The sequence below is a fragment of the Podarcis gaigeae genome (genome assembly GCF_964106915.1).
Source record: "Podarcis gaigeae genome assembly, chromosome: 18".
NCBI lineage: Eukaryota > Metazoa > Chordata > Lepidosauria > Squamata > Lacertidae > Podarcis > Podarcis gaigeae.
In genome coordinates, this window is record NC_139696.1 from 11,099,450 (window position 1) to 11,121,568 (window position 22,119).

The window sequence follows — 22,119 nt, forward strand, 5'->3', positions numbered from 1 at the left end:
GCCAAGGAAACGGGCCGGGTTCCATACGCACGCATGCGCGCAAGGGGACGGCGAGGTCGCGCCGTGCGTGGGGCCACGCCCCAACCCGGAAGTGAGCCAGCGGGCGAGCAAGCTGGGCTCCGTGCGCGCGCCTGTCCGGGGCAGGAGGCGGCCCTCGGCGGGGGCAGCGGCGGCGCGGAGCGAGGGGCCGCCGCCCTCACCTCCGGCGCCTCGACGGGCCCTCAAGGCTCCCCCGCCCCGGCCACGGACAGGTGAGCCCGGAACTGGCGAGGCCCCTCAGGTAGGCCGGGGGCGGGGTCTCCTGGGAGGGGGGGCGCCTTCCCTTCCCAGGGGCAGGAGCTGTTCTTGTGAGGGGGGGGAGTAAGCTGGGGGGGCTTGTGGGCGGGGCCTTCTGCATTAGGTAGGTGGAGCCTTTACCTTGGTGGGCGGGGCTTTCTCTGCTCTTGGAGGCTTGTTGTGGGCGGGGCTTCTGGTTTCAATGGGTGGGGCTTATTGGGGAGGAGTTTGTGGGCGGGGTCTTTGGTCGGCGGGGCTTTGTTGTTGGAAGCTTGTGGGCGGGGAATTATTGCATTGGTGGGCGTGGTTTTGCATGGGAGGGGCTTGTTGTGGGTGGGGCTTCTGGTTGGAGTGGGTGGGGATTGTCTGTTGTTGGGGGGTTGTCTTGTTTCAGGGGCTTTGAAGGAGGAGGTGGTCAGTGGGGAAGCTTCCTTGGCAGGGGTGCTCCTGTTATGGGGAAGGGGCTTTGCCTGTCGTGGCAAAAGTGCTTCTCAGATAACAAGGGGCTTTTAATTGTGGGGAAGGGGCTTGCTTACTTTTCAACAAGAAAAAAGACAGTTTACACTTCCCTTTTGGATCTTTCCACCCAGGAAGGCCAGGGCTGCTTGGTCTCTTCTGCTGCTGCTCGCAGCTTGGCTCACTTACTTGAGATAACATCCCCATTCCTTGTAGATTAGCGCCTGCCTCCTCTCGCGCAGATGCTCTTCTGATCTGCGCCTTGCCTGCTAGATCCTCGTGGCTTCTCTGAATCACTTCCTCAGTGTTCTCCCTCTTCCTTCTTTCCACCCTGACCTCTTCCTTCTCCTCCTCAGGTACAAGCCCCACGTTAAGATGGAGCCCACGGCCTCAGCTGTCTTCTGCAGCCGGGTCCTTGGCATGGTCAACTCGGAGGATGTGAACGCCATCATTCTGGCTCAAAAGAACATGTGAGTGGCCCCTGTTCTTATTTTGCAGCACTGGACTTACCCACCTTGGTAGTGCTTCTTTCTCATCATAGACTCGTGGGATTGTAGAGTTGGAAGGGGCCCCCAAGGGTCATCTAATCTAACCCCCTGCAATGCATGGTGGGCAGGGTGTTCTCCTTCCAAATTCCTGCTCCATGTCTCCATCTTCTTGCCTTACCCTTCCATGGCTCTCAGCATTCACTGGAGAGGAGCACTGAACTTTGGAAGTCACTCCCGCAGAAGGCAGTGGTGGCCACTGGAAGGCCCCACGGAGGACCTTAAGGTCCATAAATAGCAACACTCTAGAGGTCCCGGGCCCTAAGGAAGTCAGATTAGCCTCAACCAGAGCCAGGGCCTTTTCAGTGATGGCTCTGGCCTGGTGGAACGCTCTGTCTCATGAGACCAGGGCCCTGCGGGATCTGATTTCTTTCCGGGCCTGTAAGACAGAGTTGTTCCGCCTGGCCTTTGGCTTGGAATCAACTTGATCCCCTTCCCCTCTTTCCTTTTTCCTTTCTCCTTCTCTGATGGAACTCCTATTTGGGGACTTCCCTGGCTTTTTTCTGGCTCATGTAGGACCAGTCTGGATAGTTGGCCTTGGTGAAGATTTGACATTTTCATCCCCCAAAAAGTTTTTGATTTGAGTTTCTACGGAAATGAGGCTGCATTTTAATGTTGTATTTTAATCTTGTTTTTATACCTGGTGTTAGCCACCCTGAACCCGGTCTTGGCTGGGGAGGGCAGGATATAAATAAAATTTATTATGATTATGATTATCATTATCATTATTATTATTATTATTGGGACTGGTCCAAACTGAAGGAGGATAAGGCCACCAGTGACTACCAGTCACTCTGGCTGTGCTCTCCCTTCAACGTTGGAGACAGTAAATGCCCCTGGAATGCATTTACTGGCAATTGTCAGTGGGGAGAGGTCCTGATTGCAGGCTTCCCCTTTGGGACATCTGTTGGCCACTGGGCTGGGCTCAGTGGACTCCCTTTGGCCTCGCTCCGCTTACGTTCTTCATGCTTTTTATTATTATTATTAAGCTTTTCCATTAATATTTTTATTGAAAGAATTAGCAATTATAATAAAATAGAAATAAATAAATTACAATTATAAAGACACAAAGGAACAAACATTCATATAATAAAGAAAGAAAATGCAAAAATGCAAAGTAGTGTACTCCCATACATAAATTGATATAGTGTTATCATCCTAATACCTATATAGATGTTTATACATTCTGTACAAACTCATTCTAAATGTTGTCATTTTATGCAAGCAAAGTCTGCATCCGTAAGCAGTCCGTTCATAAGTAGCGAGTGTTGTCCTATTGTCAATCCATTGATTAAAGGTTATCATATCTTTATTCCAGTTCATCAGTATCAGTCTCTTGGGTACCATTAGGGTGTGTAGAATCCCATTTCCATACACTAGGTACATAATTCAAAAGAATATTCTCTGCTGAAAGATTTAATTTTTTCTGCAGTCAGTTATACAATCCAGCACTTTTTCCCAAAACTTGGTAAGTCTAGAACACTGCACATTCTTCATGCTTGCCTGCAGCTCCCAAAACATTCCTTAATCCTGGTAATCTTAAACCTGCCTCTTGAGCCAACCCAAGCCAACAGCTTGTCTTTGTTGCCCAGGCTGGACCGATTTGAGAAAACCAACGAGATGCTGCTCAACTTCAATAACCTGTCTGGCGTCCGCATGCAACAGATGAGCGAGCAGTTCCTGCACCACACCCGGACCTTAGTGGAGATGAAGAAAGATCTGGATAGCATCTTCCGGAGAATCAGGTGAGGCTGGCCGACCACTAGGGCATTCTTCCCATCTTGTCCACGGGGCAAGTAATGCTGTTGCTTAGAATCTACGGCCTTCCAGATCTTACTAAACTACAACTCCCATCATTCCTTGCTATTGGCTACAGCACCTATGGGTGATTGGAGGTGTGGCTCAGTAACACCTTCAGGTTTACAGGTTAGCCACCCCTGGTGTGGGAGATCTAAGTCTAAGATGTGGGAGATCAGGGTTCAGATCCTGCCTCGGCCACAAGGCTCACTGGGCAGCCTGTTTTTCAGCCGAGCCTTCCTCACAGGTTTTTGGGGGATAAAACAGAGAGGGGGGAGGTCTGGAAATTATTCTGACACACACCCACCCTTGTATTTTCGGCTGCTCATTTTATTCTACTTTTGTGGCATTAATGGTATGCCATAGAACCATAGAATTGTGGAATTGGAAGGTACCCAATCATCTAGTCCAACCCCAAACAACAGAGGAATCCTAGCTAAATAATACCTGACAGATTTTCATGTTTGTGTCTCATACAGGACTCTTAAAGGGAAGCTCGCGAAACAGTATCCAGAGGCATTTAGTAGTGAGTATTATTATTATTAATTGTCGTTATATTTATATCCCCCTATTCCCCAGAGTGAGACAAGGCAGCTTACACCAGTGACACACATGCAGAAGGTTAAAAAAGCATAGAAATTAAACTATAAACCCTATAGAAGCAGACCTTTTAAAATACGTATTGTAAAAGCAGCACAGCACTTTTTAAAAACCATTTCCTTAAAAAAAACCACAACACCAACCAGTCATATTTCCTAGGAAATAGTGTGCATTTTGCTCTCCAGGCTGTGTGAATGAACAGTAAAACATCAAATGCAATGCTGTGTAAACAAGTGTAAGGTAGTCGTATAGAATCATAAAATTGTAGAGTTGGAAGGGACCCCTTGGGTCATGTAGTCCAATACAGGAATCTCAGTTCAAGCATCCAGGACAGATGCCACCCAGCCTCTGCTTACAAACCTCCAAGGAAGGAGAGTCCACAGCCTGCCAAGGGAGACTGTTCCACTGCTGAACAGCTCTTACTATCATAAAGTTTTTTCTGATGTTTAGTCGGAATCTCCTTTGTTGTAACTTGAAGCCATGGGTTCGAGTCCTGCCCTCCAGAGCAGGGGAAAACAAGCTTCCTCCATCTTCCATGTGACAGCCCTTGAGATATTTGAAGGTGGCTCTCCTATCTCCTCTCAGTCTCCTCTTTCCCGGGCTAAACATCCTCAGCTCCTTCAAGCGCTCCTAACCAGGCTTGCTTTCCAGACCCCTCATCATCTCTGTCACCCTCCTCTGCATACCTACCAGCTTGTCAGCATCCTTCTCAAATTTTGGTGTCCAGAACTGAACATGTTTTATTGTCTTTACAACTCTTGTAAGCCTCTCCTAAAAGTTCACTTTGCACATGTTTCAAAACCCCCAAGCCCAGCGCCGATTATTTTCCTGTGCTCTCAAAACCCTTTTCACCTGCATTAACAGTAACAGTCTTCACAGTGGTCCCATAGGCTAGACCACCTTTCTGCCTTCCAGGTAACACGCCTAATGCTTCGTTCCGTTGGCGAAGGCAGCATGTGCTTTCTAGCCACCCGCTCTTACCTGCCCCGTCTGTTGGTCTGCCTCATTACTGTTCTGATCCTCAGATATCCACGAATCTCCCATCCTGGAAGACGACGACTTCGACCCGATCCCCAGAAGCACCGCCACCACCATTGCTACCTCGGAGCAGAGCACGGAGTCCTGTGACACCAGCCCGGACATCATCTCCCCTGCCACCAGCCACGACTTTGAGGACCTTTCCCAGGGGCCGTACGACTCGCCAGCGGTGAATGGGCAGAGCATCACAGATGACGACAATGAGACGGACTAGTCTCTGCAGTGAAGCTCTCGCGTGGGGCGAACTGATGCGCCGTCTCGATCCCTGCTTGCTTCTGGACTTGCAAACTGGCGACCCCCTTCTTTTTTTAAAAAAACAAAACAAAACACCAACCAACCTGTATTTTCTGTGTTGTCTTGGCCAGCTGTTTCTTTGCGTCTGAGAGAGAGGGGCAAACCTGGGCAAAAGTGGCTTTTCTTGCATGAACCGCCGTCTTCCCCCGCAGTGCTGATCTGTGATTTTTATGCTGAATATGCAAAACGGTGAGCAGCTAGTTCACATTTTTGGGGGGTGGGGGAAACACACTGCATCGGGGGGGGGGGTGTTTGCCCAATTGCACGATTGGGTGTGTTCACTGAGGGCTACCTCCAGCCTCCCCGCCAACGGTATAACCATGCTTAAGACACACATGAACTTGCATGTGCTCAAAAGATTGTTCTCTAACAGGGATGCTATCAGCCCCAAATGTGCAGCTTTCGGGGAATTGGCCAACTGTGTGTCAGCTGTGTGTCCCTGCAACGGCTGCCTGCTGGTTCATTTGCTACCCTGTAAACAGAATAACATGCAAGAAGCACTCGGTTCTATCCAAACTTCTTCGGAGACCTGCGTGAAATGAATCATCATGAACGTGGGGCCATTAATTTCAAGGGGTCTGCCCCAAGAGGAGCTTTCTTCAATGCAGCCCTCTGCACTTGCTATATACCCCGAATCCACACAAGGACATTTTTTACAGTGGTAGCATTTCTCGTGAGAAGAAGCAATTTGGAGTTCATCCCCGACTCCATTTTGCCGGGCACGAGTGTTGATAGCGGAGCTCAGTTCCTCCACCACTCGGGGCGCTCCCAGTTCCTTGAGCCGTGTTTTCCTGCCCGCACTCTGTCCATGCATGGGCCTGTGGTGTTAGCTGCATTGTGCCCTGTTCCAAAGAAGTGCAGATCTGCTCCCCTCTCCTGGTTCTCTTGCTGACTCCGTGAGGGTTGGAGCACACAGCAGCCTCCATCGCGGCTTCCTCTAAACTCCCCTTTAAAAGTATTTCTCTTCCTGCGCTACTTTTTCCATCATCCAATGATGCACCTTATATCTGACACAAGAGTGTGTATGTGCTTGCCTTGTTAGTGGCGAAGAAGAGCTGGAATTTTTTTTGCGGCTGGCAACCAAAGCGCGCCTTGGGTTTCAGATTTATAACTGCTATGGTGGCTCATTGGCCAGATGTAATGACTTTAGCATTAACTCTAGAAGTGTAGAATCAATTATGACCAAATAAAGTCTCCTGGAGCAAAATATACATCAGGACTCTTAGTTTGGTCAGAATTGAGTGTACACTTCCAGAGTTGACTCGGATTACATTTCTTCTGGAAAATGAGTCACCATAGCTGCTAGAGGATGTGGAAATTTGCGTCCACGGGTTTTCAGACTTGTCTACCCATGTTCCATCCGAAGCCCAAGGGACGCGTTGGTTGCCAGGTACAAAATATATTGGCATTAGTTTCAGCTCTCCTAGCCCACCATCTTAAGCAGAGGTTGCCCACTGCTTCCACTCCCTTCTTAACATCTGTTATAAACATCCCGTTAGGTACTTTTTCCTAGAGGTATCCAGTGTAAACAGTTAACGCCACCACAACAGTTTTTACCTGTCCAGTGAAACTTCCCCACCTCCTCTAATTGCCTGCCTGCCCCCCAAATCGAGTGGGTTGGGGGGAATCCCAAAAACAAATTTAGAAGAGGGCAGAAAAGTTAAAAGCTGTTGAGCTACCCTAAGTGTTCAGTTGCATCCCAGTACTGGGTTGTGCTCAACATTCGACCTACTCAGCACTGACCCACTGAAATCAGTAGTCACATCCATTGATTTCAGTGGGTCTACTCTTGAGTAGAATTTTGTTGGGCTTAACCCTGATACCTGTCCCCCCCCCCCTTCCATGACACCTTCAGTTACCGTTTTACTGACAAGTGTCTGTTTCTCTGGTGTTCAGTTTTTAAGCGCCCATCCCACACAACGGTCTGTATTATGGTTCCCTTCGCCGGAACTCGGGTAATGGCTAGATTTGTTGGGTAAAGGTTGGGGCAAGCTGCTTCCTCTCTCCACCGTAAGTAATAATAAAAACTCCTGAAATGCATTGTAATTCAAAGAATAATATTTTTGTACTGCTACAAGTTTACAGAGATTAATGAGGTAATAACCAATAAAAGAGTTGCATTAATTGATAGATCTGGTGTTTGTGAGCTGTATTTGTTGTTTTTATTGATTGGCTTTCATGGGGCACGGAAGCTTTTTCAGCCAGGGAGGTCATTTTGGTGCTGCTCACGCAGCGATTTGACTTTGCCCCCAGAGGCACACTCCATTGCCTCTTGAGACAGACGACTACAAGATCACCACAATAATAGGGTTTTAGCACACGAATGAAGGATTTGTGACCCCCTGGCTGTGCTGGCTGTTGCTTGTGGGAATTTGATTTCCAACAATATTTGGATCCCCATCCCTGGTCTGAGAAGAGACAGGCATTCCTTCCTGAACAAACAGGCATTCCTTCGGTGATATCTGGAGGGATACCGCCTTTCACCATTCCTCATCTCTAAATAGAGGCATCCCTCAATCTCTCACATGGAATAAGGGAATCCTACTTCTTAGAGCAAGGATGGGAGAACTGTGGTCTTTCAGATGATACTGGGCTTCCAGAAATCATCGTATCTGACTACTGACCATGCTGGCTGCTGGAGCTGAGCTGGGAGTTCAGCCAGCATCTTCCCAACCCGCCTTTTAGGAATTAATGGCATCCTTCCGAAAACTAGAACAAGCTTGTGGGAAGTGCCACTTGATGCTTAAAAAAACAGTAGTACACATATTCATATGCTTAATACAAAATACAACGATACTGCCATAATCAAGACAATGATAGCATTCTTATTAATAACTCAGCCAGAATAATGTGGGAGGTCCGTTCAAATTTTATGATTTTGTGAAGACACCTGCTGGATCTCAAGAGGCAGGGAGTTCCAGGGACCCACCCAGATCCATTAGGCCAGGGGTCTCCAGCTGCTTCCAGACCACAATTCCCATCACCCCTTGGTAGCTAGGAATGAGGTGAGTTGTAGTCCAAAAAAAGGAGCTTGGGGCCCAAGGTTGGGAAACGCTGTACGGCTCCCATCCCTGACCATTGGGGGCTGAGGGCTTCTGGGAGCTGTAGTCCTAAGGGCAAACTCTATGGTTCTCCGCCTCTATTGTTTTGTTCGTCACTTCCGACAATCAAGGGGCGGGGCCTGGAGCCGGAGGAGGCGTGTCTTTAGTAGGCGAAGATTCCCTCGCGCTCCCTTCTGCGGCCGCGCATGCGCGCGGGGAGGAGGCGTGACGGCCCAAGATGGCGGCTGCCGGCGGCCCCGTGGAGGTGGCGCTGGTGTCGGCGGCTGAGGCGGCCTCGTCGTCCGGAGGCGGCTGCTCGGTGTGGGAAGTGGGCTCCGGGGCGTCGGTGGCCGGATACCGCGGGTTCAGCTGCGCGGCTCGAGGGATGGCGCTGCTGGGCGGGGAGCACCTGCTCGGGGCGCAGCTGGGCAAGGCCTGCGTGGGCGCCTGGGAGCTCCAGAGGAAGGTAGGACCACGGGGGGGGGGAAGGGGGCTGCGCGTGCGTGCGCATCCTCAGGAAGCCCCGCCCCCGGGAGTGACCCCCCGATGGGGTTCCCATGGAAACCCCAACTCTAGACATCAACCCCCCCCCAGATTCCCTCTAGACCAGGCATGTCGAAAGTCTGTTTCGGGGGGCCTAATCCGCCCCCCACGTGGTAGTACAGTGGTACCTCGAGTTACAGACGCTTCAGGTTACACACTCCGCTAACCCAGAAATAGTGCTTCAGGTTAAGAACTTTGCTTCAGGATGAGAACAGAAATTGTGCTCCAGCGGCAGCAGGAGATCCCATTAGCTAAAGTAGTGCTTCAGGTTAAGAGCAGTTTCAGGTTAAGTACGGATCTCCCGAACGAATTAAGTACTTAACCCGAGGTACCACTGTATATGTCCTGGTAAAATCCTAAAGAAAGCTCATCAGCTTCAATCCTAAAGAAAGCTCAACAACTTTGGGGTAAAATTGTAAAAAAAAAAAGCTCAGTAACTTTGGTCAGCCGTCACACATGTTCACTTCATCAAATCTGGCCCTCTCTGAAAAAAGTAGGGGCACCCCTGCTCTAGACTGAGTCTTGTTTTCCAAAGGATGGACTGACTGTGATTGATTCTCAGTTAAACATCTGGCTAGGTCAGAGGACAACCTTGAGCTCAGTTAAGAGCTTTGAGAACATGAAGAAGAAAAGTCACTTGACCCAGGGGCAGTCTACATATACAGTGGTACCTCGGGTTAAGTACTTAAGTCGTTCCAGAGGTCCATACTTAACCTGAAACTGTTCTTAATCTGAAGCACCACTTTAGCTAATGGGGCCTCCTGCTGCCGCTGCGCCACCAGAGCACGATTTCTGTTCTCATCCCGAAGCAAAGTTCTTAACCTGAAGCACTATTTCTGGGTTAGCGGAGTCTGTAACCTGAAGCATATGTAACCTTGAAGCGTATGTAACCCGAGGTACCACTGTATGTTGACCTATTCCGATCCCTTTTTCTTAATAGGGACATGGGCTATTCATAACGTAGGAATATTCTTCTCAACTGAGCAGGGCAGTAGGGCAACTGACAAGTGACAACCATTCACTATAACGATGTTCACTGCTACTGCTCAGGCGGCACTGACGACACATTTTGGTTCCTGAAATTCACCCTTATTGTGCAGATAAAATATAACGGATAGAATTTGACAGGATGGGATATTACTGTGTGAAAACAGTCCAGATGCAACGATCCTCAGATGGAAGAGATGTCCAGCACCATCTTGGCATCTTCACTTGATCACAAGTGGCCGATAGCCAGCTGCTTTTCGGACCTCCAGCTCTCGCCTGCTCCAGTATCCATCATGGCGCATGATCAGGGATGCTGGGAGTTGTACTCCAATACATTCTGGGTGGGGAGACAAGGCTCTCCTCCACAACAGCCTGAAAAGCTGTGGGAGACCAGCACCCTTCTAAAACATCACCCCCTCCTCATAATAAATAGAAAACTTTTGATAATGATACAGTTTGTTTATCTTGGGCTTTGCGTGCATTGCATTATAAGGCTTACAACAGCCCTGCAAGGTAGCCCTGTACTGTTAACCCGGCATTGCAGATGGAGGGGAGCTGAGAGAGAATGTAAGAAGAGCCTGCCAGAACAGGCCAAAGGGGGGTCCAGCTAGTCCATCATTCTGGTCTCACAGTGGCCAACCAGATGCCCCAATGGGAAGCCTGAAAGCTGGACCCCAGTGCAAGAGTAGCACCTCTCCCCTCCCGTGGTTTACAGCAGCTGGTATTCAGAAACATTACTGCCTCCGATCAGGGAAGCAGAGATTGGCCATTCTGACTGGTGCCAGTTTGCCCAGTCTACTTTTAAAGCCACCCAAGTTAATTGTAATCTGCATGCAGAAGTAACACAGAGCATAGCTTGGCTGTGGTTCTTCTGTGTGCTAGGGCTTTAAATCGTTAGACCCTCAGAACCGGGTAATCTTTCACTAGCTGCTGCAGAATTTCCAACCGTCTTTCCACTCGCATTATGTCACTCCAGCTGAAAGATAAAAGCCAAGCCTATTATGCCTGTCTGGGTTGCAGTTCCTCTCTAGCCCTTCTGTCCTGGATAGCTTGATATCCCTCTCTGCTACAACACAGTTCATTTGCTTTCTTCCCAGCCCTCTTATCGTCTTAAGCCGCCTCCTCCTCTCTCAACTGTGCTCTGCCAGAGTTTTTAAGCATTTCCCCAAATACTGTAATGGATTAGAACTGAAATCCCAACTCACTTTAAAAAAAGAAGTGTTCAGCGACATCTCCCAGTAGCTTAAACTCCTGACTGGGGATGCACACAAAGGCATCTTATTTCAGCGATCAAACTCAGATCTAGGTTGTTTTAAGAGTGGCACCTGCTCTGTAGTAAACTGTAATGTGTATGCAGCCCCACACTGGGGAACAGGTAGGGAGAAGTATCTCCGCCAGTCACACAAAAGACTTCCACCAGATCAAGTCTTCACAGAAATGCGGCAGACATTCCAAATGAAGCTTGCAGACCACATTTTGCAGGCCCCTGCTTTACTATGTAGGGTAGAATCCTAGATTTGTAAAGGAGGATCACCTAGTCCAACCCACTACAATGCAGGAATCTCTTGCCCAACATGGAGTTCAAACCCATGACCCTGAGATTAAGAGCCTCATGCTCTACTGACTGAGCTATCCACAAGTGGATACAGTGGTACCTCGGGTTAAGAACTTAATTCGTTCCAGAGGTCCGTTCTTAACCTGAAACTGTTCTGAACCTGAGGTACCACTTTAGATAATGGGGCCTATTGCTGCACCGCCGCCACAGGATTTCTGTTCTCATCCTGAAGCAAAGTTCTTAACCTGAGGTACTATTTTTGGGTTAGCAGAGTCTGTAACCTGAAGCGTCTGTAACCTGAGGTACCACTCTACTCTTTTAGTGCATCCATTTTCAGCATCTGATCAGCTTTCCATTCCAATATGGGTTTTTAATTTTTTTAATGATTAATCTACTCACTGACATAAGAAGCCTGAAGAATCAGGCCAATGACCCATCCTGTCCAGCATCCAGCATCCTCACTGTATCCAAGCAGATGCCTGTGGAAAACAAGAAAACCCAACTGGATAGCTTAGTTGGTTAGAGTATGGTGCTGATAACGCCAAGGCTGCAGGTTCAATGGGGCAGCTGCATATTCCTGCATTGCGCTAGAGGATCCTTGGGATCCCTTCCAACTCTACGGTTCTGTGATCTTATGAAGTAGGACTTGAACACAAGAGCCCTCTCCCCTCCTGTGGTTTCCAGCAACTGGTATTCAGAACCATTGCTGCCCCTGTCTGTGGAGGCAGAGCATATTGTCACAGTGAATAGCCATTGATAGACCTCTCCACCATGAATTTGTTCATTTGTCCCTTAAAGCCAACCAAGTTGGTGGCTGTCCCACCCTTTTGTGGGAGCGAGTTCCACAGTAACTATGTGCTGCGTTGAAGAAGTACTTTCTTTTATCTGTCCTGAATCTTCCCATGTTTTTATTGTGGTATTAGGCTGTGTGTGTTTTTATTGAGGTACACTGCCCAGAGATTGATGTGTGGGGCAGTACAGAAATATTTTAATAAGTAACAAATAAATAATACTCTTTCCCTCCACTGCCCCTAGGATAAACTCCAATAAACACACAAGACATAACCGGCTGAACATTTGAAAGAGTAATATATGCTATTCGTTGTATAGAATTGTAGATTTCAGTTTATGCATAAGGTCCACGAATGTGGATTGTTGGACTCTATGAACAGACAGGTGGAATAAACACCTTATGCATAAACTGATTAGAGAATGAACTGATCCACTGGGTCGTCTACTTTTTTCGTTGAACTTTATGAGCTACTTCTGTTGAAATCTACAATTCTGTACAATGAGTAGTATTTATTGAATATGTGTTTATTGAATACGTTTCACGTAACCAGAGGTTTGCTGTTGATGTTTTGCGTAGGATCAGCTCCAGCAGAAGATAATCTGCCCAGGCTTGGTGTCTTGCTTGGCTGCAGCTCCCAACGGTCTCTACATCTTGGCAGGTATCGCCGAAAGCATCTACCTCTGGGAGGTAAGGAAGGTGGCAAATGTGGGTGGGTGGGTGATCTCTCTTGGCCACTCAGGGGTGGGGTGGGAGGAACCGGTGGCCTTCAGCAGGATTGGAGAACCTCATAAGAACACAAGGAGAGCCTGTGGAATCAGGCCAATGGCCCATCTGGTCCTGTATCCTGTCCTCACAGTGCCTACCCAGGTGGCAGCAGGAAAACCAATAATAATAATATAAATTTTATTTATACCCCACCAGAGCCGGGCTCAGGACAGCTAACACCAATAAAATCACAGTAAAAATATAATAGGGGGGAAAGGGGGGGGGAGAAAAAGAAGAAAAAAACCAATTTAAAATACAGGTTAAAATGCAATTTAAAATGCAGCCTCATTTTAAAGTAGCTGATAAATCATAAGGGGAGGGAAACATGGGTCAGGCCGAGTCCAAACCAAAGGCCAGGCGGAACAACTCTGTCTTGCAAGCCCTGCGGAAAGATGTCAAGTCGCGCAGGGCCATAGTCTCTTGTGACAGAGCATTCCACTACATCAGGGCCAGTGCTGAAAAGGCCCTGGCCCTAGTTGAAACCAGTTTAACCTCCTTGAGGCTCGGGACCTCCAAAGTGTTGTTATTTGTGGACCTTAAGGTCCTCCGTGGGGCATACCAGGAGAGGTGGTCCCGCAGGTAGAACCAGGTCACAAAAGCACTCTCCCCTTAATTAAACATTAGTTCAGATGACAACCTTGAGCCAGGTTAAGAGCTTTGAGAAATTGAAAGAAGGAAAGTCACTTGATCCAGGGACAGTCCACATATATACTGGCCTATTCCGAACTCATTTTCTTAATGGTGACTCAGACCATTCATAACGTAGGAGCGGGTGGGGGGGGGGAGCGAAGGCAAGCAACAACAATTCACTGTAACGCTGTTCACCACTCCTGCTCAGGCTGCACAGAAAAAGCATTTTGGTTCCTGAAATTCATTCCGATTGTGCAGACAAAATATAGCGGGTAGAATTCTACAGGATGCGGTGTTGGTGTGTGAAAACAGTCCAGATCCAAGAATCTCCAGGCAAAGGCCTCTAGATGGTGGAGATTTCAGATGCAATCCTGCCACCCATGCATCTTCACTTGGTCGCAAATGGTCGATATCCAGGTGCAAAATGTGCCTGATGCCTAAGCTTAATTTGGGTTTCAAGGACCTGGGACCTTCTGCATGCTTGGTCCTTAATGCTTCAGCCCTTGTAGAAGCGACTTCAGTAAAGAATCATAGAATCGTAGAGTTGGAAGGGACCCCAGGGCTCATTTAGTCCAACCCCCTGCAGTGCAGGAATCTCAGCTCAAGCATCCATGACAGATGGCCATCCTACCTCTGCTTAAAAACCTCCAGTAGGGAAGGTCACTTTACAGATACAGAGCCACTAGGAAAGAGGCAGAATGCAACAGTGGGAGATGGGCTACTGTATTCCTCCCTCCTCAGTCCAAACAGCAAGCTAGGTGCAGGCAGGGGGCCTTCTTGGTAGTGGCACCCACCCTGTGGAATGACCTCCCATCAGATGTCGAGGAGAGGAGTACCCAGATAACCTTTAGAAGACATATGAAGGCAGTCCTGTATTGGGAAACTTTTTAACGTGTAGTATTTTATTATGTTTTTATATATGTTGGATGCCACCTAGAGTGGCTGGGGCATCCCAATCAAATAGGTGGGGTGCAAATAATAAAATTAATATTATAAGCTGTTCACGTTTTGCCACCATACCTGAAATAAAAGATATTTGGAAGCCTTATTGATGTGCAGGATGAGACCTTGCCACAAGGGGGCAGGAGCTGACTTTGTCTCCTCACCTGTCCATGATGCTAATCCTGTTTCCTAGGCAAGGAGCAAGGCTGGGAAAGTGAGTTCTTCAATCTGGCCCAAATTAGTTAGCTTTGTTCCTTTTCCTGCAGCCATTTTAAAGCTCTCCAGCCAGGTGTTATGCAAGAAGAGACCATCAGGAGGGCCCTTGGGCTGGGTCAGTCCAAGGGAGCGCACTCCCCCAACCCCAATCCAGTGCCAAAAAGATGCCCCGAAGGGAAACCCTCAAGCAGGTCTTGAATGCAGCAGGATCTCTCCCTCCTGCGATTCCAAGAAACTGGCGTTCAGAGGCGTTTACTGCCTCTAACAGCAGACCTAGATGATGATGATGATGATGAAGAAGAAGAAGAATAAATAAATTACCGTAATTTTCGCTCCAAAACACACACTTTTTTGCTACTGGAAAGTAAGGGAAAATGCCTGTGCGTGTTACGGAGCGAAAGCACTCATGGCTGCCGTCAGTCAAGCAAAGGGGGAGCCGCTTGCAGGGCTTCTGTCCCGCTCTAACTTTGCTTGCTTTACAGCCAGGAGGAGGGGGAGGAGCCGGGGAGGAGGGAGGGAAGGAGAGCCATGGCAGCAAAGCGGGCAGCAGCCACTTACACGCGAGGAGGGACAGACGGGAGCCATAGCGAGCCAGAAAAAGCGCAGCGTAGCCAGCAACAGCTGCTGCAGCCTCAGCTAGCAAAGGTCCGTGCGCTCTCTAAATGGAGCAATGAGGCTGCAGAGGGACGGCAGGGCACAGGAGGGCTCTGAGCCACGAGCGCAGTGAAAACCAGTAAAAAAGTTTTTTAAAAGGCTGCTGGGGACAGGAGGGCACGGGATGAGGGAGAGGGGGATCCGCTGAGCAGGACTTGGGCCATTAGCTGTGTAAAGCAGCAAAGAGGGAGAGAAGGAGGAAAGCGAGAGAGGAAAGGAGCTGCTTACACTGCTGTAAGTGGCTGCTGTCCGGTTGGCTCCTTTAAAGCAACAGTGCTCTTTCCCTCCCCCCTCCCCGCTCAGCTCGCCGAAAAGCTCCTTTTCCACACACCCCACGCGAGCTCCTTCTCCCCTTAAACCCCTCGCCTGCATTATTAGCCGCATACTTCTCCACACACCCCACACGTGTTCCTTCTCCCCTTAGACCCCTCGCCTGCATTATTAGCCGCATCCTTCTCCACACACCCCACGCGTGCTCCTTGTCCCTTGAATGCTTTTCCTTCCCTCCCCACTTAAAACATGGTTACAAAGCACGGATCGACATGGATCCTCAGGATTTTTGCACTGGGTCACCCCAGGTTCACCATCAGATCACATAGCATATCCATGGCTACAGCCTGCACCAAAAACACACACCCACACCCACTGTTTCATGGGGCTGCAATGGCGCAAAAATGTGGTTACAAAGCATGGATCCTCAGGATTTTTGCATTGGGCTACCCCAAACTCACCGTCAGATCACGTCTGTGGCCACAGCATGAACCACAAAAATCATACATCCACTGTTTCGTTTAGAATATTTTTTTCTTGTTTTCCTCCTCTAAAAACTACGTGCGTGTTATGGTCAGGTGCGTGTTATAGAGCGAAAAATACGGTAGTATACCTGCAGGTCTCGGGGTGGTTCACAGTTTAAAATCACAATGTAAAATATAGCCATTGTGGCAAGTGGCCAATGACAGCCACCTCTGTGAGTTTGTCTAATCCTCTTCTAAAGCAGTCGTGGAATCGATGGCCATCACACCCTCTTACGGGAGCGAATTCCACAGTTTAAAAATGCACCATGCCAAGAAGTCCTTCCTTCTGCCTGAACCTCCCCGTGTAAATAATTGTTTTATTTAGTTAGAGCAGCTTTATGCTGCTCTTCAACCAAGGAGTCTCCCAGAGCAGCTTGCATACAGTCAAAATGAAACAGTCCTTCCCTACAGACTTACAGTCTTAAAGAAAACACGACACACAAGGGAAGAGGGACTGGGAGGGAAGAGGAAAACAGAAACTTGGGCACCAGTTTCTAAAGAGTTGTTCCTGTAATGATCATCTGGCACAGTTCAGGAGCAGGAGGTGCCTGTTGGAGCTGGGCTTCCAGCAAAGCTGATGGAGGGAGCCCTGCTTTCTATCTTTCCCACTGAGGCTGCCTCCAGATGAAGGTTGAGGGGAGAGGAGACCCAGTGGAGCTGGCTTGTCGCAGCAGATCTGATGGAGGGAGCTCTTCTTCCTACAGTTGCCATTGAAATTATTCAACCCCCATTGCAAATCAGGTTTACAGTCATATCTCGGGTTGAAGTAGCTTCGGAATAAGTATTTTCGGAATAAGCGTTACTTCTGGGTTTCGCTACTCGCGCATGCGCAAACTGTCAAAATGATGTCATGCACAGAAGCGGTGAATCGCGACACGCTGGACGTGGGTTGCGTTCGCCTCTGGATGCGAATGGGGCTCTGGAACGGATCCTGTTTGCATCCAGAGGTACCACTGTATTATTAAAATTTACAGACTTTTAGCTGTTTCCATTGACACATCAAACAAAAGCAATTTAAATAGCTCAACACAACGGATGCTTCGAGTGGTTTCCCCAAATTCAGCTGAAAATGCAACTTATACTGGCTTCTCCAGTCTCTTAATAGTAGTAATAAAGAGGCTGAGGGGATATGGAGAGGGGGCCTGATGGAGTTGGCCTGTCACAGCAGAGCCAACAGAGGGAGCTGTGCTTCCAACATTCAGCTTCATCCTATGGCCCCGAGTTCTGGCATTACGAGAGAGGGAGAAAAAGCGGCAAGTAGCCGCACTAGGTAGAGCACATATAGCCTGAGCAGGTATCTGGCAGCATACCCAGTTCTCCTGGCTGCCCTCCAGCGCTGCTCCCAAAAATACAACCTTTGGGTCCTTATGCTCCACTTAGCTGCAGTTTCTTCTCCTTCCTTGCCTCACAACCCAGTATCCTGTCCCTGCCCCAATTTCTTCTGCACGTTTGAGCAAGGTGGTAAGGAGCAGGATGAATATTGCAAAAGATGAGCCTTGTGGAACTGCTGACGGAGTCTCTTTTCCCCCTTAAAACTTTCTCCTTTTGAAGTTGTCCGCCCAAGACGCTTGCTTGCAGTAACCCTTCACCCCAGGGTGAAGGAAGCAAAAGGACACCCGCCCATCAAGCCCAGAAGGTGTCACATTTATGCTTTTTGGTGGCGGCAGGGAGGGAAAGTGGTGGGTGGCTTGATAGCAATATTGGCAGCACTGTAAAATAATTAGATCCGTCTTGGACAGTTTAAAGCCGTAATGGAATCAAATTTGAGTTTCCTTTTTTGGTGACTTCTTGGTGACTTCAAATACATAAGTAGAGCTTGCTTGCTGGATCAGGCCAGTGTCACATCAAGACCAACAACCTGTTCTCACAGCGGCCAAACAGAGGCCTCAGTGGGGAAACCTGCAAGCTGGGTGCAAGCGCAAGAGCCCTTTGCCCTCTTGCGGTTTCCAGCAACTGGGATTCAGATGCATTGCTGCCTCCAACTGCGAGGGCAGAGCCATCATGGCTAGTAGCTGCTGATAGCCTTCCCCTCCTCCTTAAATTTGCCAAGTTCAAGTTAGGCCTGGGCGATACCTGGTTTTGAACATCGCTATTTATAACCAGATAATATCACGATAAGGGACACGGGTGGCGCTGTGGGTTAAACCACAGACTCCCCAGACTTGCCGATCAGAAGGTTGGCGGTTCGAATCCCTGCGACGGGGTGAGCTCCCGTTGCTCGGTCCCTGCTCCTGCCAACCCAGCAATTCAAAAGCACGTCAAAGTGCAAGTAGATAAATAGCTACCACTCCGGCGGGAAGGTAAATGGCGTTTCCGTGCGCTGCTCTGGTTTGCCAGAAGCGGCTTAGTCATGCTGGCCACATGACCCAGAAGCTGTACGCCGGCTCCCTCAGCCAATAAAGTGAGATGAGCGCTGCAACCCCAGAGTCGTCCGCGACTGGACCTAATGGTCAAGGGTCCCTTTACCTTTTTAATATCACAACATAGCAATATGTCACAATGTCTGAAATAAGGATGTAGCTATGCAGAGGCACTGGCTGGCTTCACATTTTTCCCTGCATTGAGATTTTTGTATCTCTCTATTACACACACACACACACCATGATTCGCCATAAATTACCAGGTCAAAAATTATGAAACCAATATCATGATATGGACTTCAAAATGTTTTTGGGCGATATATTGCCCAGCCCTAACACATCATGATTCCTGATGTATTGCCTGGTCGAAAACTATGATATTGGTATGATATGGACTTCAAAACGGTTTAGGGCCATATATCGCCCTGCCCTCGTCTCAAGTTGGTAGTCAGCACTGCTTTCTGTGGGAGGGGTTTCCATACTCTGTGCTGCGTGAAGAAGTCGTTTCTTTTATCTTTATACAAACTTTGCTGGTGGGGGTGTGGACGCAAGGAGCCTGCCTGCCTTTCTCCTTCCACACCCCCAACCTGCTGTTGCATTCCCTTTTTCCTCCATGGCCAGCTAGATGCTTCTGTGCAAGCAGGGCCCAGGGGCAGCCAGTGACCCTTCACCTGCTGCCGGCACCCCAGCAACCATGATCTCTGAAATCTGCCGCGTTCCTCAGAACCGCCTCCGTCAGCAGCCCTTCCGCTCGGCTGCATCAGAGCAGGGAAGCATGGCAGCCCCCTCCTCTCCCACGAGTTGTAACAAGTCTGGATCAGCTCCTCCTTCCCACCTCTGCCTCCGTCAGCAGAGCCTTTCCACCTGGCTGGCAAGATATCAAAACGCCCCCTGGCTTCTCCAGCCTGGCTAAGACCATCTGCCAGTGAGCCCCTCCCAGAACAGCCTCGCATCAACTGACTCGTCTGCTTGGTGCGTCAATATTGGGAGATGCTGATAATCAGCCTGGCTAGGACTGACGGCTGTTTATTTTATATATATATATATTTAACATTTATTTTGTTTTGAGCGTTTGTACTCCAAAATGCTCCCAGAATGGCTTTCATACAGTTCAGCCGCTGGTGCTTGCAGGCTTACAGTCTACAAAGGCATAGCACACAAGGGGAAAGGAATGAGGAGGGAAGAGGAAAATCCGAACTCAGGCACTGGTTTCTGTAACTATCAGCCAGCACAATTCAGGGGCAAGAAGTGCCTGGTGGTTCCTATCTCTCTCCCTCTGAAGTAGTCTAGTGGAACGGCTTCTCCCCAGGTGACCATTGAGAGGAAAGGCAATGGCATGAAGCTTTCTTCCTGAGGAGCTCAAGGGAGCCTACCTGGTACTCTGCCTCCTGCCATTTCTTCCTTGTCACAATCCTGCAAGGTGGCGTTAGTCTGAGGAACTGTAACTGGCTCGCGAGGTCACACCCACTGAGCTTCAAGGCTGAGTGTGGGAGGATTTGCACCCTGGTAGCCTAGGGCGAGCAGCAGTGTCTATGCAGGTGAGCAATTGGGCAGCTGGAGGGAGGAATAAATAATTTTATTACTTACACCCCATCCGCTCTAGGCAGCTTCCAGCACATAGAGAAACAAAAAAAAATAGATCTCTCAGGCCCTCCTCTTAGTTCCTGAGATGAAGTACTCACAAGCTCTATATAGAACTCCTTCCTTGAACTCCCAGGAATCAAATTTTGTGTTTCTGTTTTTCTGTAACCTTATTTTCTATTGTGTTTTATTTCTGTGTTTTATTTCTGACTATCGGTCGAATAAAGGAAATTGATTGATTGATTGTAACCTTATTTTCTAGCCTTATAGTTATTATGCTGTCTATCCGGCTTTGAATTCAAATAGGGGTGCAGAAAAGTTCAGGGCAGACAAGTCGCCTTCCCCGTGGCACACAAGAAACCCTACCCCATGTCCAGTAACCAATTTGGGGCGGGGCGGTTATCAAAATACATTTCTTTTAAAGATTTCTGGTGTGCCTTTAAACTCAAACCCTTCACAGAGTAGCTTCCTTTAAGACACAGACCAGGATTCAAATTTTTAAAAATCAAAGCAAGTGGAAACAGCAGTCAAAAGGCCAGGATCACATCTGTGTTTAACTGAACCGCATTGCAAGGAATCAAAAACCGAGGATTTGAACCCAGTAACAATACAGAGCTTAAAAGTTCGGCCTCTTAGTTAAAGGCAGCTGGAGATAAATGACTTTCTCCAGCCCTGCTTTTGAGAAGCTGCCATTGGAGGGGGGTCAGACGGGTATCCCTTGGGTGCTGGTTCTGGAGGAGGAGAGCGGCCTTGGCATGGCTCCAACCAGATCAGCAGCTCAAGCGATACTCCCAGAGGGCTGATAACTGTCCGCTTATTGTAATGCAAATCATTCCGCGATGCGGCTAATAATACGCCAGGCGGCTGTGGCTTGTGACTTCCTTACAGGTTCACCCAAGCAGCAGCCCCGAGGCTATGAGGCTCCTGTCTCTGTCTTGGTCTTGACGCCTTCTGCCTTGTCACTGTGTCATCAGACAGGAGGATATAGAGGTAGACAACTGGGCTGCAGCCTTGAATACGCGTGCCTGGGAATAACATGCTGGGCACCTGCTTTGCATGCCAAAAGACCCAGGTTCGTTCCCATGGGGCCTCTCCAGGTAGGGCTGCGGAAGACTCCCTGCCTGAAGCCCTGCAGAGCCTCTGCCAGTCAGTGTACACAATATTAAGCTAGATGGACGGTTTCATTTCACTTTTTGTATACCGCTTTTCTGTATTACTGTACACAGGGCGGTTTATGAGCTGAAGGGACAACAAAATACACAGCAAAGATCGCGCAGATTCTAATAAGAATCTGATCCAAGACAAAAAGAAGTCATAATAAACAACTTCTGTCAAATAAAGCAATATTCAGTAATCCATTAGAATATAATAGTAAGCAGTAAAATTAAAATAGCAAATAATCATAGCATCGTAGGGACTCATCATTAGTTCAACCCCGGGATCGAAACTGCGACCTTGGCGTTATCATAACCAATTGAGCTATCTAGGCTTTAAGGCGTTTGCAATAAAGAATTACTCAACTATAATCAATATACCGGTAAATAATGGCAAGTCACAGTGCATAAAACAAAACAAAACATACAAAGCCATGTAAAAGGATCAAATTGAAAAACAAGGACACACAACGTATAAAATTGGTTTAAATGTAGGAACTCCTCTCTTCCCGGATGCTTCTACTGTTCTCAAAGTCATGTTCTGGGAAAGGCTCCCAGGGCTGGAGGTCAAGGCAGGTGGAAAAGCCACTGCCTGGTGGCCAACACAAAGTCTTCCTTTGTAGTCCTTCATCTGGAAATGCCTTTCTTATGATCTGGGCCAGCAGCCTGACTCAGCATTAGGCAGCTTCCTAGGTTTCCTGTTTAAATCAGTCCTTTGAATGTCAGTCTAGTCATGAGGACTAGAATCATTTAACATTTTGCTTCTTCCTGCCTTTGTGCCTAGATTAGCTGTTGAGCATCTCCAGGTAGGGCTTGGAATATCATACACACAAGCCCCAGCCTGAAACGCCAGAGATTCACTGTAGATCGTCCTGAGCATGAAGGTCTGACAATGTAATTTGGTATAGCTTCGTGGGTTCCTATCTAAATCAGAACAATGAGGACCAGAATCCTATTGTTTCAAAAGTCAGGTGCCACCCCCACCCACTGTAAGACTCTGGGAGTTCCAGGCACCCACGCAGGGTCTGTGGTCCTTTGGAGAATTGAGACACGGCGGAGACTGATATACCTTTAAGAAATATGGTTTAGTCCCCTATT

General features: G+C 48.5%; 2 protein-coding genes across 3 annotated transcripts in view; both read left to right on the plus strand.

Moving 5' to 3' along the window:
• The first annotated feature begins 54 nt into the window (after positions 1 to 54).
• On the plus strand, positions 55 to 7,136 carry KXD1 (KxDL motif containing 1). Of its 2 annotated transcripts, none has more exons than XM_083720812.1 (5): positions 55 to 280; positions 1,089 to 1,202; positions 2,870 to 3,022; positions 3,554 to 3,600; positions 4,700 to 7,136. In XM_083720812.1, exons 2-5 carry the CDS (start codon positions 1,108 to 1,110, stop codon positions 4,924 to 4,926), a joined length of 522 nt encoding a protein of 173 aa, XP_083576938.1. In that variant the 5' UTR covers positions 55 to 280; positions 1,089 to 1,107; the 3' UTR covers positions 4,927 to 7,136. The 2 variants fall into 2 exon arrangements, with proteins under 2 accessions (XP_083576938.1, XP_083576939.1); XM_083720813.1 differs by having other exon boundaries at positions 73 to 240.
• A 1,041-nt stretch (positions 7,137 to 8,177) lies between these two features.
• Positions 8,178 to 22,119, plus strand: part of WDR18 (WD repeat domain 18) — a 40,609-nt gene continuing 26,667 nt past the window's right edge. The window contains exons 1-2 of the mRNA XM_083720582.1: positions 8,178 to 8,513; positions 12,502 to 12,612. Coding sequence (XP_083576708.1) covers positions 8,286 to 8,513; positions 12,502 to 12,612 — 339 coding nt within the window. The 5' untranslated portion in view covers positions 8,178 to 8,285. The remainder of the gene's footprint in view (positions 8,514 to 12,501; positions 12,613 to 22,119) is intronic.

Coding starts and splice junctions, on each gene's coding strand:
- KXD1 (XM_083720812.1), top strand. CDS start 1,108: ATGGAGCCCACGGCCTCAGCTGTCTTCTGCAGCCGGGTCCTTGGCATG. Junction 1,203..2,869: donor ATTCTGGCTCAAAAGAACAT/GTGAGTGGCCCC, acceptor TTTGTTGCCCAG/GCTGGACCGATTTGAGAAAA. Junction 3,023..3,553: donor AGCATCTTCCGGAGAATCAG/GTGAGGCTGGCC, acceptor TGTCTCATACAG/GACTCTTAAAGGGAAGCTCG.